We start from the raw sequence: 20,324 nt of genomic DNA on the forward strand, positions 1-20,324 counted from the left end.
TTCAGTTCCTATGCAGGCAAAACTCCCAACGGAACCATTGCCTGTATAAGGACTGAAGCATCAGGCCAATTGCTTGTATTATAAAGAATAAAAAATGCTAATGTCATTTTCTACTTCTTGAACTCATTTTGTTTTAAATTAACATGGATTCTTTAAAAGCCTATGATAAACTCTGTCTATTGGTGGAAGTGTCTAGTAAATAGGTGATCATATAAAACAACTCATCAGAAGGCCAGGGTTAAAACAGCCATGCAAAACTCCACGCAATCACTCACCTATGGCAAGTAATTTTTCTAATGGATGAGTAAAATATCATTAGGTTCTTTCATGATAATCATTTTCATGGGAAGCGTGTATTTTTGGTTGGACTAATATATGTTCATGACAATTTTTCAAGGTTGTGTAATGAAAAGTATGATTCATTATGCATAGTATTTCAGTTAAAGCAGCAGAGAATCCTGTGGCACCTTATAGACTAACAGACGTTTTGGAGCATGAGCTTTCGTGGGTGAATACCCACTTCGTCGAATGCATGTCATTTCAGTTGCAGCTATTCTGTTCTATTTAGAACCTATAGTATATATAGAATATATAGTCCTACAGCTCTGCATTCTCCTTGGCCAGGCGTTCTAACTGGAGTATAATTAAAGTATACACACACATTATATAAGGGTAAAGTTTGATTAATCAATTACATCTACTATATCGCTGGGAGGAACAGTATCAGTAAGAAATAACCTATAATAGAATAACTAGTTGATAGCTTAGGAGCATTGTGACATATGAGACTGAGGGAAAACTGCTAGCAGTAGTCATTCATTAATGGCCATATTTTGCCATCATTATTGTTCATATTGATTAGTACCTTGGTCTGCAAATAGGGTCTGACTTAAAACTTGTTAAACTCAATGGATTGACTCCCACTGGCATCAAAAGGCTTTGGATCAAGCCCATAGTCCTCACTACAGTGGAACCTCTAATTTATGAACTCATTGGGGATTGAGGAATTCATAAAATTGAAAAATGCATAAAACTGAACATCTCAAAATTACAGTAAGTATGGTGCCTAACTTGCAGTATGATGCATTGCACTGCTTTCTTCTTGTTCTTCAAACCACTGAAAAGTTATTTCCAATGCAAGGAAGACACCAGAATGTGAAGGGACGTTGACTTGTTCATCAACAATGTCACTTTCATTATGTGATTTTTTTCATTGGGAAAAATGGTTCCTATAACAGACTGTTTGTAAGAGAGGTGTTCATAAAATTGAGGTTCTACTATATATGTAAAGTAAAATATTACTCAGTGAGAGTAAGGGTGGCAGAATATAACCCTTGGGGATACCCATTAATTTCAGTGGGAGTTCAAACAGTTCAGCATCTCACAGGAAGCTTTCAGGATGTAGCAGGATCTGGTCGTTAGTGAGCAGAATGATAGAAATTACTGTGTGTTTCTGAGAGAATCTGATCTTTTCAGAAATACTAGCTATTACAAATGGAAAGATGTGAGAATCAGGTAAACTTGCCCTTCCATTTAGTAAGAAAAATTACTTAACTACTCAGCAAGCATCTGTTACTATCCTAATGGTTCTGAACAAAAATGAAAGTCTATATTCTCCATTGTCTTGCAGCCAGTGGAGTTATATATACCTGTGCAAAGTAGGTGCAAAATACTACCATTACAATTTTGTAGCATTTACTCCTACTTTGCACAGAGGTGCATGGCAGAGAAGAATCAGGCCCAATGTGTCGAATAACCCATTTTATATTATAGTCTACAATTAAAAATATCATACCAATTGGGAAAGTAAAATGCATAATACCTGAAGAGAGTAGTTGATTTAGTGCCTTGAGTCCTATTATCAAGAGGTTGCTGTTTGCGTTGTGGATAGCAAGCATTTTAAGGATATGCCTAAAATGGAAAAAAAAAAATATTAAGACTAATCAAATGTTAGTTCAAAATATACCAAATACAGGTATACAGCAAACACCTGCTTGAAGAAATAGAATTTTTTAATTTAACCTAGGGAAAACTTTTTAAAGCCATTTTTAGCTCTGACTCAAAGAAATTTTATACCTTTGTCACTTTGGCTTTTTAAGCCATCAATGACCATAACTAGTTTTCAATATTTTATTTTTATATATTATACTTTGTTTATTGAGACTGTACATCTTTTAAAAAAAGAAAAAGAGAGATGTAATGATAGACAAGTATATAACAAAAATGGAAGGAGATAAAAAGATCCGTGTAAATCACTAACTGCTGAGGAACAACTTCTGTCATTAGATACACATACACAATTCCCACTGAAGTCAATGGGGACGTATATGCATGAGAGCAGAATTTGGCCCTATGGGAGTAAAATGGTAGAAAGAAAAAAGGGATGCAAGTCATACCAATGTATACATAAAAGATATTTTACCGATAATAGGCCGCATGCTGTTGGGTTTACCTGCAGAGCTACTTAGGAAAAAACAAATTTTCCTCACAAATTTGAGTTCCCTCACAACTGTCCCACCTAGGCGAAAGGAGTTCACCACCCTGCCTAGAACAAATGGTCCCCCAATATCCATCTTTAGACCCCCTGGAGGACAGGCATACCGGCATGGAGTCCCAAAGCCTGTGCACAGCTCGCTGGTCTTCCCTCTCCCTCACCATAGTATGATTTGCAGCATGGTTCAACCCACAGTGACTTCTGGACACATTTTTCCCTGGAAATCACAGGGTCCCAGAGGAATATGCTGGGGGAGATTATCCGGTTCCCAGCTTTTCCTTCCCCTTTCTCCAGACCCATCTCTTTTAGCCGAAGAGTCCCAATCCAACAGAGTGGTACCGCAATGTCTAGAAGCCAAGGATGAGCTAGCAGCAGAGCAGGTACTACCTCATAAGTTCGGGGTGTCTTCAGCCACAGTTTACAACCCTCCACACCACACAGCAAAGGAATATGTGTAGTAGTGTTATTTATAAAGTGAATTTTCTATCTTGGCTATGTTCTACGTCAGTAGCATACATCTGAAAGCAACTACTATATATATTGGATTTGTGTACCAATTTGCAGTGAATTGAGATACTGTCTTGACCCATCACAAATCCAATAAAAACCAGGCCCTTGTAGGCTCCAGGTGACCATTGCATAACCTATGGATACAGAAGTTTAGACTTGGATCAAGTGCACTATTTGGGTCATTCTTAACAGTGGAAATCAAGATTCAGTTAAAGATAGTCTTGATATTCATGAGAAAAGATGTCACACTGCACTTGCAACATTATTCATTGATCTCTTCTGTCGGGCTTAAGAGGGGCATAAGGACTTATACAGCTCCTTTACACTGGGGCAGAGACCTCAGACAAATTCTTAGTCGGGCTGAAAGCTGGGGAGATGGTTGGAGGAAAGGAAGGAAAATCTTCTCCCTTCAAACTTGTAGAGTAGCTCCACAGACTTACCAGAGGATACTTCAACCCAGTGCCTGAAGTACCATAGTCCTGAACATCCCTAATGCACCCCATTGTGGAGGAAAGACACATCCTTTTGTCCAGTTTCTCCCTTGTCCATACATGTCCCACACCTTGAATGCAAGGAGAACCCAGAGTTGGCCCATATGACTCTGCTCAGCCTCCTGAAATCCAAACCCCTCCTTTGCACAGCAGACCCTCACCAGCTCTAGTTCAGGAAGGGAAATGGAGATTAGGTTTGCCCCTGTGTGTTCTGGACATTTCACAGGAGGTAAGCAGTGCCAAACAATAAATCTCAGCTCTGAAGTACCTACATTCTAAAGACATGAGTTGGTTCAGTACAGTGCCGCACAAAACAAACACAGAATGGGGCATGGTTATTAAGACCAAAAGATTGAGCAATTCACAAAGAAATTCTCCACACATCCTCCCATCTCAAAAGTAATTGAAAGAGAGGAAGTTAAACACTTTCACCTCATTTACTGTATGACCAACTTATTGTCAAAGATTACAAAAGTTGTGGCAAAAGTTTTATGAGCAGATATGCTGAGAGAATTTCCTTATTTTTTCTTTTTTGAGAGTTGTTATATAAACTACTTATCAACGTATCAGTCAAGATGTGAAAAGTTACTTCATTTGCTACACTGTTTTTTGTAACAGTTAACATACCTTGGTTGAGCCAGAAAGTGTTGTGAACCAATTAGTCAAATTAATTATTATAATTATTCATTTGTCATACTGTAGCAGGTACCAGACCTTATAATGGATCAGGAACCATTGTGCTGGTGCTGTACAAATACAGAGTAAAAAGACAGGCTCTGCCCCAGAGCACTAACAATCTATGTCAATATTTCTGACTTAAAATTTCTGTTTTCCAAAAACACACTAAGGCGTATCATCTTACGCTATAAACCAACTGCATATAAATTACGTTTTTATCTCTAGCCTACTTGCATACTGCCCCTCTGCAACCATTAGGCAGCTGATGTAATGCAACAGCACTACGGTACATATCAGACACTCCTACAAAGAGCTCTAAATATAACAACTGATTTGCTCTGTCTTCAGCACTGACGAGAAAAGATGCTAGGTTTGCTAGGCTTAGCTCCTTACCAAATACTACTTTCGCTAGTCATGTTTTCAGATAGGACTGTGCAGAATTTGCCAAAGTATTTATAGTGGTAAGAAATAATGTTTGGTGTTGTCAGCAGCATGCCCTACTGCTCATGCTGGGAAACAGATTGTGTCTAGATAGGAGCTTTGCTTCTATTGTCATTATTACGTGGACCCTTGGGAGGCTTGTGTGACTAGATCACGAGAATAGGGATCAGCTTTCTGGAGACCAAGAACGAATGACAGTATTTACTGCCACTATTATACCACTCCTCTTAGAATTTGGCCCATTCACTCAACAAGGAGTCTTTAAAATACTAAAGAAATCTGAACCATACCATATGGGTTCAGTCATTGTCCTTCTTGACTTGAGCGCCTGGTATTGTTACAAACAAAAACTGCCAATGCCTCCTTAAAGGCACAGACTCCATAAACAGTGGGACTTATCTTTTTCCCCAGTGGTTCTCCACCCCAAAGCCCCACCCCACTCCTCCCCTTCCTCCAATGCCCCGTTCTCACTCTGCCTCTTCCCACTCCAACTCCACCTCCTTCCCTGAAGTCCCTCCCTCACTCCACATCTTCCCATCCCTGCTCCCCGAGGCCCTCACCCACCCCCTACTTGCTGCTCTCTTCCCTCCCACAACCCTCTTCCACAGCCATCAAACAGCTGATTGGCGGCGCCACGAACAGCTGTAGCTGGTGGGTACTGAGCACCCACTATTTTTCCCCCATGCATGCTCCAGCCCCAGGGCACCCAAAGAATCAACATCTACGATTAACTATATAAACAATCTATCATCTACCATATAAAATTATAGTCCAGCCATTGCATAATAAACTATAGTTTGATACAACTGATCTTACCAACTACAACCTGGTACCCTTTTGAGAAAAGAAATGGGGAAGATTGGAAAGAGCACTCACCTGACCTGTGACATTGGACCTTCCCAGTTACAGATTTGACCACACTAGTGAACTACCTTTTCTTAACCATAGATGAGGAACATACCTCCCTACCCATATTACTGCATCACTTGGCTGCATTTGACAGCTTACATCCTGAAATGCTGCTGTTCCATCTTTAAGAGCTAGCAAGACTGATAGAAACTCCATGAGATGGCAGAGATCCTTCCTCTCTCAAACTCTACCACGAGGTGACTCCACTTCTACCTTCCAAGTTCTCACTTGTGGAATTCCACAAAACTTTATCCTCTTCCCAACTTAAGATATGTGTAACTGCTAGGTAAGTCCATAAAATGCCCTAATTTGCCAACAGCATGTAGATGTCACAGAACTATAGTTCTTTCAGTCTGAATGCTAAGAATGGAATCACCCGGCTGTTATAGTACCTAAATGAGATCAGTGCTCGGATGCAGTAGTTTGCTGATGACGAACCTGGGGAAAAGAAGGTCATGCTGGCGAGAAGAATAAAGGAATCTGAAGACCTAGCAAACACTGTAATATCACCCTCCTTCTAAAATGTTTGCCCCCATATTGTCAGAATGGTTCTGAAATCCCTTCATTTGCCTTTGGCCGGCCAAGAGATCTTTCCACATCCTGCCAAATGAGAACCTAGAGATAGTTCATGCTTTTAAGCCTTCCAGGTTTCAAATAGTAAAGCGTCATATTTAGGAGTGAAAAATACTTAACAACTCCAGCAGGTTCAACACATACTGTCTTAGCCTACCTACTAAACAACATACTCGACACAAACACAACAGACTGATCACTATATAGGCTCCTCATATAATCCTGGATCAAGTTAATTTCAAAGAAGTTTTCTAATATGAGAATGGCAATCAATGATACAGCAATTTACTGGTTTACCTTCCAAAAAATCTTTTTATACAAGTACTTTTTCCTCTTTGCTGTCCTACTTTCTGTCCATTAGATCCTGTTCCAAACAACTTTTCAATCTTCATCTAAGTCTTATGATGGAATTCTAGTGCATTCTTTTTTTACTCTGCATTACTATATGATAAAATTGTAATAACCAAGTTAAAAAGTTAATCTAGAACAATTATTTAATGTGTTAGAAAACACATTTTTTTCCTACTTCTTCTTCTAGAAGAACTCTAAGAGACATTTTGCATACAATACTTGTTTGTAAAATTTATGTACTTACTGATGAACACCAAGTACTTCCCAATCCTTTCCAACATCCTGAGGAGCTATGTTACATAGAGTGGCTGGACACACTTCTATTAATTTACAAAGAAGCAACCAACCCACCTGTAAAATAAAAATGTAGTTATTTTTCAACAGACACGTCAACTCTCTTACTTGTGTCCCTTCTCTGATGAAGATATATTCTACTTTAAAACTTAAACACAGTTTCCCTTTCCTCTTGTATGTAGGAAAAATGATCTAGCTCACATAACATATTCCCTGATCTGAAAACCTAACAACCTAAACAAGATACAATGAACACACACAAGACAAGGCAGAGGACACACAAAAGTTAACTAGCTGCTCAATAATATGCAAATTCCTTGATTATGAAATACCTCTGAGAATAAGATACCCAAGGCCTACCTTGAAAAAGGTTCCTTATTTTATCCATTTCATCTTGGAGAAAAAAAACTCTAATAAATGTTCCTAGTTTATTATGAAAGCTTGCTAGATCTTAGATGTGTAGGCTCACATATTGAAAAAGTATATTAGCGGCTTGATTACAGCCTATAAGTATCTATATAGGGAACAAATATTTTAAAATGGGCTCTTCAATCTAGCCAAGAAAGGTATAATACGATCCAATGGCTGGAATTTTAAGCTAGACAAATTCAACTGTAAATAAGGAGTACATTTTTAATGGCAAGAGTAATTAACCACTGGAACAATTTACCAAGGTTTGTAATGGATTCTGTCATCACTAACAATTTTTAAATCAAGATTGGATGTTTTTATAAAAGCTATGCTTAGGAATTACTTTGGGGAAGTTCTATGGCATGTGTTATACAGGAGGTCAGATCAGATGATCACAATGGTCCCTTCTGGCCTTGGAATCTAGGAATCTATTCAAAATATATAACATTGCATGCCACATATCAGGCCATAGAACCATGGACGGTGTAGCCTTCCCAAAAAGGGGGGGGAGGGCAGGGGCCCCTGCCCCCTCTATGGCCCTGCCCCTCCTCTTCCCCCTGAGGCCCCACCCCTGCCCAAGCTGGAAGCTGGAGCCAGGGCCCCTCCACCAGCCCGAGGATCACTACTCCTGTCCAGGGCAATTGGAGGATCCGTGGCTTCCCACAGCTGCCCAGGCTCCCCAGCCAGGCTCCAGCTGCTGGCCTGGCCAGGAGATAGGGCCAAGGGGCAGGGCCAGTGGCAAAAAGTGGAAGGGCCACAAACCCCTGGCCCTGCCCCGTTCCAGCACCCCAGCATATAACATATTACATTTGATTGAGAATGCAAACACTTGACTGATAGACCAACTTTATCTAACAAATGGGATTTAAATCACAGCACAATTTGGTCCTATGTATTAACAAGTGATGTTACTTATCTGCAATTATATGATAAAATTCATAAGTCTGGCTTTTATATTTAATTTTTAATGTTAATTTTGTGTCCAGGACAGGTACTGGATTGTGATCCCTGGAGAGTGAAATCCCCCATTAATCCACAGAACAGGAAGGGCACAGAGAACAACAGTGCGAACTCCTCCACTTAAACAAGCGTGTCATAACCCTGACCTAAAGGAAGCACCTCTTGGTATGAGTGGGGAGTTTGGTTTCCATACAAATTCAGTTCTTGGCCTCTCCTCTGAGACTGACAGCAAGGGTATCATTTGTCATGGGTGATTCTGCATTTCGGCTATTTGGTCACTTGGAGGACACCAATTCACTCCATAATTGGACTCATTCATATATATAGCTAGATACATATACTTTTGTCTCTAATCCTCCATAATCGAGACAAAAATAAAATTAATAAGGGACAGTAACTAAGTATCACTTTCAAACGAACACTGGTTCCTTCAGAACAGCCTTTCCACATAAGGCTGAACCATGAATAGAACACTGGATTGTGCCTAGATCTGAACAGATGCGAGACGGTTCAGAAGGGGGAGATGGTGGAAAAGAGAGAGAGTGCAAGAACCTCCCTCCCCCTTGCATATCTGTGCAGGGATTGAACAGAATCTGTCCCTTGCAGTCTTCTAAAAGCAAGAATTCCACAAGACCCTCCCTCTCAGTGGTTCTAACATTTGTAAAATGAATGAAGAGGGCAGAAGAAGGCTATCATCCCACACAGAATGAGAAAAATGAATCCAGCACTCTTGCAAAAGGTGGCATAGAAGCTATGCCTCCCTGAGGCATTGTTTCTGAATCTGACAAAATGCCACCCTGAGCTCCTGATGCACTTCCCACACTATAGAACTATGTGCCATAAAGCCACAATAAAGCCCTAAGAAAAGATAATTCTGTCTATGTAGCCAAAAAGTATTGTTTTAAATACTTACGGAATATGTGTTTTATAAACTGATCATTTTAATTATTGTCTGGTTCTGTGAAAAACAAATACTGATGATTTGTTAATGTCAATTTGTTTTAATTATGAATCATGTTTAAATGTAAAAAATGTCACAAAAGATATGTCAGAGGTCTGTAACAGTAAGCCATACATAGTTATAGAACAAACTGGAAATAGCATAAGGCTTTCATGTTCAAAACTCGTCTTCCCTTTTCCAGCTGTTGAACTAAGTACAGTTTACCGGTCACTAACGAATGTGTTTGCATTGCTTAACAAAGACTGTATTTTGAAAGTCTCCCACCCCTCATCTAACTCTATTGTTCTTTATAAAATGTAGAACATTCTAAAAATTAGCTTTATGCCTCGGTTTTTTTAGTTCCCCCTTCCTGTTCCCTAAAACATTTTCCTTATAAAATTTAGATTTGTATCACACCAAATTATTTATTATTTTAACAGCAAGTACTGATAAATGTTTTCAGTAAGGACACAGTACACACTGAAAAATGCCAAAGCAAGCATCTAATATGCTAATACAGGGGTGGGCAAACTACAGCCCACATCTGGCCCATCAGCTGTTTTAATCTGGCCCTCGAGTTCTCACTGGGGAGCACACTCTGGGGCTTGCCCTGCTCCAGCACTCCAGCTAAAGAGCAGGGTCAGGGGCCACTCCACATGGCTCCCAGAAGCAGTCGCACAGCCCCACTCCGGTGCTCCAGCTGCGGAGCAGGGTTGGGGCACACCACACAGCTCCTGGAAGCAGTGGCATGCCGCCCTTCCCCCCACGTGTAGGGGCAGCCAGGGGCCTCTGCTCTGCATGCTATCCCCACCCTAAGCACCACACCTGCAGCTCCCGTTGGCTGGGAACTGCAGCGCGCAGAGCCGCCTGGCTGCATCTCCACATAGGAGCCGGAAAAGGGACATGTTGCTGCTTCCGGGAGTTGCTTGAGGTAAGTGCCACCTGGAGCCTGCATTCCTGAGCCTCTCCCCACACTCCAACCTCCTGTCCCAGGCCTGATCCTCCTCCTGCCCTCTAAACCCCTTGGTCCCAGCCCAGAGCACCCTCCTACACCCCAAACTCCTCATCTCTAGCCCCACCCCAGAGCCCACACCCCCAACAAGAGCTCTCACCCTGTCCCAGACCCGCCTCATTTCTAGCCCCACCCCAGAACTTACTATATATGATATCTGTTCTGTTTAAGGCATTATTATTTTTTACTTTTTGGAGATCAATAACTTTCCCACTGTTTGTAGAGAAGTTTATGAGGTCTGTATTAGTAGCCCAATTTGCCTTGGTATGTGCAATACTGATCTATTAAGAAGCAGAGGTTCACTTTGTACGAGATTATGATACAGGAACAAACCATTGTGTGGCAAGCTGAGCTAGAAGAAAATATGTTAATCAATCCAGACGCTGCCCATACTCAGACAAATCTCAAAACACTAGTCATTTTCACTCTAGTGCCACAAATCAGAAAGAGATACTGATCCAATAACCGGTGCACTGAAAAGCAGTTGTTAGCATAGACATGCGGTAGCAAAATGGAGCATCTACAGTAACCCCTCACTTCACGTTGTAGTTGTGTTCCTGAAAAATGCTACTTTAAGCGAAACGACGTTAAGTGAATCGAATTTCCCCGTAAGAATTAATGTAAATAGGTGGGATTAGGTTCCAGGAAAAAAATTCGCCAAAGAAAACACTATCTACACACACACACACACTCTATAAGTTTAAAACAATTTAATACTGTACACAGCAATGAGGATTGTGAACCTTGGTTGAGATGGTAGAGTCCGAGGGTGCAATATTTCCCACGGAATGCATTACTGTTAAATGATGAACTAGCATTCGGCTGAGTCCTCAAGGGTTAACACACTGTTGTTAATGTAGCTTCACGCTCTACAAGGCAGCAGGAATGGAGGGAGGAGACACAGCATGGCAGAGAGACAGACACACACATGGGGGTGTGTGTGTGAGAGAGAGAGAGAGAAGATATACACCGTGTGTGTGAAAGAGAGATGCGCATTTCCCTTTAAGTATGCTGACCCCACTTTAAGTACATTGACTTTTTAAGTAGATAAGCAAGTTTAGACAGCAGCTGCTGCCAGCAAGCTACCTCCATCCTGAGCTCTGTCCTGTCCTTCCCTGTCCCCTCCCAGCTCTATTGAGATAGGGTACAGGAGCTGGGGGAGGGGGACACTCTGACATTAGCACCCCTCTTCCCCCCCTGCACAGCAAACAGGACACTCCCAGGAGCAGCTCCAAGGCAGAGGGCAGGAGCAGCATAGGACAGTGGGAGGAGGGCCAGCGGAACTGCCCGGCAATTGATAGCCTGCTGGGCAGCTGCTGCCCAGGGACCATAGGGCAGCGGGGAGCTGATGGAGGGCTGCCAGTCCACTCTGGTTTCAAGCCCCCACCAGCTAGCTCCAACAGGCTGCTGTTTCTGCAAGCAGTGGACAAAACAGGTGGCTGACCTGACAGTGGCTGATTTGCCTAGAAATATCATGTTGAACAATGATGAATTGGAATTTGACCAGGCTCCTGTTGGGTGAATCTTAATTTTTAGTCTCCTCTATATACCTAATATGTGGCAAGGATATTAAAAATGAAACATTTATGTAAATTAAGCTATTGGGCAAAATTATAAAACATACTGAAAACATTTTACTGAGGTTTTTTTCTATTTGATTTCTCTATTATGCTATTAAAAGATACTTTTGTATTATAGAGGGTTGTTTAAACTGCCAATAATATATGTTGGGGCCCTGATTTTTCAGATGCGCTGAGCGCACACTACTCTCATTGGCTTAAGCTGAGACTGTTGTTGCTCTGTGCTTTTAGAGTCAGGCCCAGTCAATTTGAGAAAAGATTGATGTTCTTTTATTTTTTTTATTTTCCCCTTCATTTTCTTTTTGAAAAGATGACTGTGAACTGCCCAGCAACTGACAGCTTGCTGGGTGGCTGTCACACATGAAACTCAGGGGAGCTGATGGGGGACTGCCAGTCCACCCTGCTTTCAAACCCCCACCAGCTATCTCCAATGGGCTGCTCTTCTGCAAGCAGTGGACAAAGCAGGCGGCTACCAAACAACATTAGAAGGGAGCATTGTGCAACTTTAAACGAGCATGGTCTCTAACTGATCGGCAACATAACAATGAAACGACGTTATCAACAAACAAAGGGACAATGTTAAGTGAGGAGTTACTGTACAGCACTGTCCCCATCATAAACTCAGACTCAAGAGTCCCACAGTTATTGTGACTGAATCACAATGGATGAAGCAGGGAAGATTGAGTAGTTAGTTTATAATATTTGTAAAATTGTTATAGCATTAGGGAGCAGAGGAAAGGGTGGCTGCAGCATTTTGTGACTTGAAGGATTTGTGCTTCATACTACCTATGGGTTTGCTTAAACAATATTAGATTTTTTGTTGCCCTTTAAAGTCAAATCATACAGGCTAAGAAATTCAGACAGAAGGCTGAAACTTCATTTTAAAACCAACTATTAAAAGGTGAGTTAAAGATATTATCCCAGTGTCCTAGCTAAATTGCAGTTCAGGTACAGTAATTACTTTCTTCCTTATGCAGGTTTCAAAATTTCCCCTGCAGTTTCATTTTGAGGTATTTTTTATTTCCCGTTCTAAACTTCTGTCATTTTGCTATTGCTAAACAGCTGCGTTCAATCCTAAAAGTATTGGCTCTATAAATCCCTTACCTATGTGATAACTGAATAGTGAGCCATGAAATTAAAGTTTCAGATTCCCCACACTGCTTTGATATCCTCAAACGAAAGGTATAATAGTGCAAAGAATTACTATTTCACTATAATTATAACAACTATACATCATTGGGAGAGTCAAGAATACAATGTATTGCTTACTCTGAATTTTTTTAATTGTGTGTGTTTTAATATAGACCTTTCCCAGTATTTAAAATAGATATTTGTGGGGGATTTTTATATTTTGCTCCTAACAAATTCAAATTGCAATTTTTTTCGTCTTTTAAAAATCATACACATTTATTTTAAAAAAGTGCAAGCCAGCCCTATAAAGATCATATTGTCTGTAAATATCGTTTGGGGGTAATTTTATTTTATATGACTGACTGCTAGGAAGGATCTGTTTCACGTGTGTTTTCTGGCAATGACATGGAAAGCACCTGCAATATTTAATATGAAAATGAGTCAGTCTTATATTACAGAGATAACCAAGCAGAATCTTAAATTGCAGAATTTCCCCCAGCTTTGTTTCTAAGGTTGTCATGTGCGTGACTGTGGCTATTTAAGTAAGATGTCACTTCCTTAACACACCCTGCTATGTTTAAGAACAATACTGGAATATAGCCAACATTATATCACATTTGTACCATGACACCACATGGGATTTAGAAATTTGCACGCTATAGTACTTACATTATTTATAAATATACTTGTTTGCTTTATTTTGGTTTAGTATTTAGAAAGAGAAAATAATTCACATACACAAACAACAGGTGACAACAAACTTTAGCCATTAAAAATCATTAGTATTCCAGAGCAGTGGTCCGTGATAATAGTATAATATATTGGTAATATTATTAGTATAAAATAGTGGTACCTATTATAATCTGTTTCTTAAAATTTTCCAACAAGTAATTTGACACAGAAGAAATATAGCAACATGGATAACTGAATTCCACAGATTAAAATGGTAGATGGTATATTCTTATTTATTTTTAAATCCACTTCTGTTTGTCTCTCTTTAATGTGTTTCTTTACTAGAACATCCGGGGGTGACTGTACAGAACTGCTAACATTTGGGGCCCTGGAGCTATACTTTTGTTGTATTTATCTTCTTACCGTAATATTGTCTCGTTTTATGTAACCTACTAGCAGGGCCGGCTTTAAGCCAATTCAACCAATTCCCCTGAATCGGGCCCTGCCCCAAGAGTGCCCCATGCCCAAGGCCCAGTACGGCACACGGGCAAGAGTAGGGGTTGGAGCCCCAGGCCCTTTAAATTGCCACCAGAGCCCCACCACTGGAGCCCTGGGATAGGGCTGTGGGGCTCTGGGGGCTATTTAAAAAGTCTGGGGCTCCCATTGCTTCTACCGCCCTGGGCCCTTTAAATAGCTCCAGGAGCCCTGGGTAAGCAGGGGTGGCTCCAGCTGCCTCTGCTGCCCTGGTCCTTTAAATAGCCACAGGAGCTGCACCGCTTCCCCAGGGCTCCCAGAGCTATTTAAAGAACCATAGCAGTAGAAGCAGGAGAGCCCAGAGCCCTTTAAATAGCTATTTAAAGGGCTGGGTCTCCAGCTGCCTCTGCCACCTCGGTCCTTTAAATAGCAGCTGGAGCCTCGCTGCTTCCCCAGGGCTCCCGCGTCTATTTACAGGGCCGGGGCAGAGGAAGCAGGGGAGCCCCAGGCTGCTGCTACCCATGGAGGAGGGGGCACTCATCACACAGGGTAGGCTGTACCCCCTGTACCCGCAGCCCCTGCCTGCAGCCAGCCCCTACTGCACCCCCTGCCCACACCAGCTCCGCACCCCCTGCCCTGCCTGCACCAGCCCCTGCCTGCAGCCAGCCCGTCTCCAGCCAGCCCCTGCTGCACCCCGATGTCTGAAGCCAGCCAGTCCCACACTCTTCTGCCTACAGCCCTGCCAGCCCCTGCGGCACCTCCCTGCAGCCCTGCCTGAAGCCAGCCAGCCCTCCTCACACACCCGTCTCCAACCAGGCCCGCACCCCTTGCCCTGCCTGCAGCCAGACAGGGCCGCCCAGAGGATTCAGGGTGCCTGGGGCAAAGCAATTTTGGGGGCCCCTTCCATAAAAAAAATTGCAATACAATACTATATTCTCGTGGGGGCCCCTGTGGGGCCTCGCGCAAATTGCCCCACTTGCTTCCCCACCACAGGCGGCCCTGGGAAAAATAAACCTTGTGCATCACAGCACAAACCCAGTTTTGAGAAAACTTCTTTACAAGGTATCACTGGTTCTCAGTATCAGCTAGTGCTAAAAGGCACTAAAGTTCATTACAAGGGTTGGAAAAATATTTTCCGTCAAAACTTTTTCTGGATTGAAAACTAGGGGGTTTTAAAAAGCAGAAAAAAATCACGGACAATGTCTGCTTTCCTTCAAAATTTGTTGTGGGTTTTTTTTTTTAATTGAACAGCTGAAATTAGTCTGCCAAAACCTGAACGTGGTTTGGGGTTTCAGAAATGTGTGTCCAAATATTTGCTGCTTGTTATGTTTGATTGTTTAAAGAAACAATAAAAAAAATTACGCTTAAAAACATTCCAAAATTTTTGAACCACCTCAGCTTGTGACCAAACGCCTGAGCCCATCCAGTCAGAGATTTTTCCAGGTTTCTGCTACTCTGCAGGCTTCCTTGACTCATATCTGTCTCCATAACTTTGGGTTCATTTAGCTTAGAACATAAAAGAACAGCCATACTGGGTCAAACCAAAGGTCCATCCAGCCCAGTATCCTGTCTACCGACAATGGCCGATGCCAAGTGCCCCAGAGGGAGTGAACCTAACAGGTAATGATCAAGTGATTTTCTCTTTCCTGCCATTCCATCTCCACCCTCTGACAAACAGAGGCTAGGGCACCATTCCTTACCCATCCTGGCTAATACCCATTAATGGACTAACCTCCATGAATATATCTGTTTAGCTATAGAGAGTGGCTCCATGGGGTCCCTCACAAACTGGAGACGGTCCTGTGGTTTGTCTTTAGTATAGCTTATGCATGTACTCCAACGAAACTGAGCATTGAGCTTGTTCCAGATCTTGGATGAGCTATGTGTGGAAAAACTGAAATGCTCAAAATAGCACATGCATGTGATGGACAACAGCATGCTAAAATTAAATAACCCAGGGTTCTCAAACTGGGAGTCCAGAACCCCTAGGGGGTCGAGGTTATTCGCGGGACACGAGTTGTCAACCTCCCACCTCAAACCCCGCTTTGCCCTCCAGCATTATAATAGTGTTAATATATAAAAAAGTGTTTATATTTATAGCGGGGGGATGTCCCAAACAGGTTTGGCTATGTGAAAGGGGTCAACCAGTAATATAAAGTTTGAGAACCACTGAATTAAACCCTCTGGACTTCATGGAATGCGGGAGGAAGGGGGATGTCTCCCTTGGCAGGGTTGGGAAGGATATTGGCTCTTCTCCTGTGACTCCCTCCCCCAATGGGTCTAAATTTTAAAATGAGCTACCTCCCGTGGACATGATCTCCCCTATGGTATCTGAAATTAAATATAACTAATAATTTGCATTTGAGGTGAAGAGGGATGGCAGCCCTGAAGCGGAAAAGCTAACAGCTTGCCTTCTACCAAGCCTCAAACTGCTGAATGAGCTTTATGGTAGGGAAGTTGACCTCCTGAACAGCCTGGGCCCTGCCCCCTATTCCGCCCACACACTTCCGCCCCCGGACTCGCCCGCCCCACCTCAGATCCCCAACCGTATGTTCCTTGTCCCTCACTTGTCCCCCAGAGACCCCCAGCCCCCACCACCACCACTCATGGGACCCCACCTTTGTTCCCTGGATTGCCCCAACCCCTATCCACCCCCCACTGAGTCCTGACAGACCCCTAGAATACCACCGATCCAACCCCCCCCTTCCTGCCACCTCCAACTCTGCCCCCTGGGACTCCCTGCCCCTCAGCCAACCCCCCAGCCCCAGCGCTTTACCCCCGGCTCCCCCCCCCCCCGGCCTCAGCGCATCCAGCAGCGTCCCTCGACAGTGGCACTGTGGCTCCGGTGGGGCCCCTGAGCTCCATCCCGCTCAGAGCCACGTGGTCAGGGGGCAGGGCTGCGAGCTCCAAGCCGAGCGGAGGGAGCTCAGGCCCCAGTGGAGCTCGCAGCCCCGCCCCCTTGCCACATGGCTCTGAGTGGGGCGGAGCTCAGGAGCCCCGCCGGAGCCACGCTGCGCCGCTGTACGGGGACGCTGCTGGATGCGCCGAGGCTCCAGGAGAGGGGCGGAGGCGGGGTCGGGCTGGGGCCAGGGAGCAAGCCTCAGTCATTCTCGTGGCGGCCCTGATGGAGCCCGGGGCCTGGGGCAAATTGCCCCACTTGCCCGCTCCTCTGGGCAGCCCTGCAGCCAGATCCTACCTCCAGTCAGCCCCTGCCCTGCCTCCAGCCACCCCATGTCCACTGGTGCCCTGCAGTTCCCAGGGTAGTAACCCTGCACACCTGCTTCAAGGAGGGGAACAGGGAGCAGCTGGGACCCACACATGTGCACACCACTAGGGTGACCAGACAGCAAGTGTGAAAAATCGGGACAGGGGGTCGGGGGATCCTATATAAGAAGACCCAACAATCAGGACTGTCCCTATAAAATTGAGACATCTGGTCACCCTAGCACACCCCCAGGGAGTGGGGGAGACGTACACATGTGAAACAGAGCTCATTTCTAGTTCAGGCCCATCTTTTTAAAAAAGAACTTCAGGTAGGGTTAACATACTTCTGTATTTTCCCAGACACGTCAGGCTTTTTGGTTCTTAAATCACTATCCGGGAGGAAAATACGGATGTATAGTAACCCTATTGGTACAAAAAATACATACGGTGGCACATCCCTTAAATCAGAACATTTTATAGAGAACCGGTTGCTAAGAAATGGAAGGCCTTTTTTGACTTTTTTTTTTTTTTTTTAGTCATCCCTGCCCGGGCCCTGCCGAAAATGTTCGAATTGGGCCCCGCACTTCCTAAAGCTGGCCCTGCCTACTAGTGACAATATTGTTAGCAGAAGCATTTGCAAGGAGACTATTGCTGTAGAATGCTGTATGGCTGTTCTCACACACGCGTAACTACCCCCGCGGTAGGAAAAGCTGTGTATGGTTACTACTGGCGAAAGTAAGGCGGTCTGGTCTGGTATTGCATACAGGTAAAAAGGGGCCGCGGGTACCAGCCTGTACCGCTGACTTTAAACCACTGCTGGGGCAGCGCTTTAAGGACCCTGCTTAAAGCGCTGTCGCAGATGGGGGGTGGGCACAAAAGGGACAGCGACGTTAAAGCGCTGCCACAGCCAGCCCCGTACACGTCAGAGCTCAATTACACTTTCACCCCGATTGTTATGTCTGGCACGGAGCCTGCACAGCTAGACCTTCCCAAACGTTGAGGGGGGGGTTAATGTGGCTCATTAGAGCATCAGGACCCTCCGCAAAGTTCAGTTCTGAATCCAAACCTCCCGCGCAGCTGCAGGGAGCCCGGGGCTGGGCCCCATCGCTCCCCAAGGGGCTGTGTTAGGCTCTGCTCCGTGGGTTTGACAGCGGCCACTTGGGGACGGGGGGAGGCAGCCAAGGCGTTTACCTGCTGCACCGCGGCCACTTGCAGGTAGGAGTCCAACACCAGCAACAAGGGCACGTGGACGTTGCGGCCGCCGAACAGTCTCGGCGCTGCGGGGAGAAGAAAGGAAACAAAGCGAGAAAGAGCCCGTTACTCGCCGGGGCAGAGCGGGGGAGCCCTAGTGGGCGCCCGGCCCGCCCGGACAGGAACCTCACCGCGGGGCCCGTGGGCCAAGGCCAGCAGGTCCTCCAGCGTCTGCACCAAGCTCGCCAGCTGCTTCTCCTCCTGCACGTTCGTGAGGCGAACGATCAGCTTCCTCAGGGCGGCTTCCTCCCGCTTCTCTTCCTCCTCCTCGGGGCAGCTGCCGTGACTGGCCATGGCTGACCCCCTCCTCATCCCATGCAGAGCGCCTGGGAGCTCCCCGCCCTCCCCTCGGGCTGCTGAGGCGGCGCCTGTAGTAACTGCTGCCGCGTCTGTCCCACGGCTCAGCCCAGCGGCTGCAGGCATCGGGCTATTTTCGAGCCTCTTCTCCGTCGTCCCGCCCCCTTCGCCTCAGCGCTGACATAATCTGCGGCGAGACCCGAGAGGCCCTGCCCCGGCTTGAGGTGAAGGGAGGTGCGGCGCTGCCCAGCTACCTGTGGGGGCGCTGACGCGACACACTTTCTCGTCAGGGGGATTCCAGGGGAAGAACCAGCAAATCAGTTTTCAGCCCCGGACCGCTCTGCCGTCCAATCGAATGGGAGCTCTGGGAGGACCGCCCCTTCGTGCCTCTCGGCGTCAAAGTGGCGCCGCCCTACGTGGTAACGTCGCGTATCGTTGCTTTGCTGTGGTTGGGGTGTCGGGTCTTTGGGCTGGAAGCGGGCGAGGGCTGCAGCTGTGGTGTCCCCTTCTGGGATCGTTGGGGGGCGGGGCGAATGGGTCTCGCAGACGCAGCACGGACCATGGGTGGGGGCAGCGAGCTCGGCGTCGCCCGGGCGCGTGTCGGCGGGGCTGCCCCTAAGGGGTCAGGTTGAGCAGGAAGGCCCCCACGTGCCTCATAAGGGGCTACAACTGAACTGTTTTTTCCGGATATGGGGGGAGGGCCCCGGGCAAGTTATGCCGATCCCACGGGTAGGGGCCTTTGGCTCTGATTACTTGTCAGAGAGTGACTGGTGTTGGCTCATAATACCCAACCAGCGGCTGCCAAAGTTAGAACATACACCATGTGTGGCTACTCCTCTGATCCAAGTATCAAGCTGTCCTCTGCAGTCATCTCTGATACTTTGAAATGTGGGCCTTTGAAAAGCGAGATTTTAAATAATTGAACAATTAGCCAAATCCATCTCTAGAATGAGGGGGTCTTCAAATAAAAAAGCACCTCCCTTTCGCTGAGGGCTGGCAAGCTTGTGAACAAACTCCCTAGCCATCATCCAGCAATTAATGATGTAACAGAGGTTTCAGAAGCATCAAAACATACTGCAAATATCTTAAGTATTAAATTAAGATTTAGAATCAAATCTCATGTGTCAAATGATTTTTCTGAATGACTTTTCATCTTCCCACCACACATGCTTCACTTGATTATATACAATTATCAGAAGTCAATTTAGCCAAACAATTGCTGAATTCAGTAAGGAGTGATAATGAAGTCAGTAAGGAGTTTGTAAACCAATTGAAATGTGATCTAAAACTTGTAAACTTGATGTAGCTCTGTGGTGATGTGTTCTTATGACATATATACACAACTAGAAAATGTAAAAGTTTCAATGTATTAACCAACTTGTTAGTGTATCTGTCTTTAAATTCATTAATGTGACTGTCACTTCTCCAGAATGCTTGTAACGGGTGCCAATAATCACTAAAAAATCCTCTAAAAATGGGGTTTGCAACAGTAAGAATAAAAAATAGGAATACTTTCACCGACTTAACATTTTACTACAAATTAACAAATGAACTGTTTTGAGAAAGTGAAGCAAATAGGAGATAAAAACAGATCACTGATTGAACAAGAACACCCTAATGTATGCTTTCTGTGTTTTCCCCAATCTCTATT

At 44.6% G+C, this 20,324-nt stretch overlaps 1 protein-coding gene across 1 annotated transcript in view; it reads right to left on the minus strand.

The window, feature by feature from the left end:
* LRRK2 (leucine rich repeat kinase 2) overlaps positions 1-19,177 on the minus strand; it is a 119,175-nt gene extending 99,998 nt beyond the window's left edge. Inside the window, exons 1-4 of the mRNA XM_032803987.2 lie at positions 18,508-19,177; positions 18,317-18,402; positions 6,692-6,798; positions 1,823-1,911 (exon numbers count right to left, since the gene is read on the minus strand). Coding sequence (XP_032659878.1) covers positions 1,823-1,911; positions 6,692-6,798; positions 18,317-18,402; positions 18,508-18,799 — 574 coding nt within the window. The 5' untranslated portion in view covers positions 18,800-19,177. The remainder of the gene's footprint in view (positions 1-1,822; positions 1,912-6,691; positions 6,799-18,316; positions 18,403-18,507) is intronic.
* Between the last annotated feature and the right edge of the window lie 1,147 nt (positions 19,178-20,324).

This window comes from Chelonoidis abingdonii, chromosome 1 (assembly GCF_003597395.2).
Source record: "Chelonoidis abingdonii isolate Lonesome George chromosome 1, CheloAbing_2.0, whole genome shotgun sequence".
NCBI lineage: Eukaryota > Metazoa > Chordata > Testudines > Testudinidae > Chelonoidis > Chelonoidis abingdonii.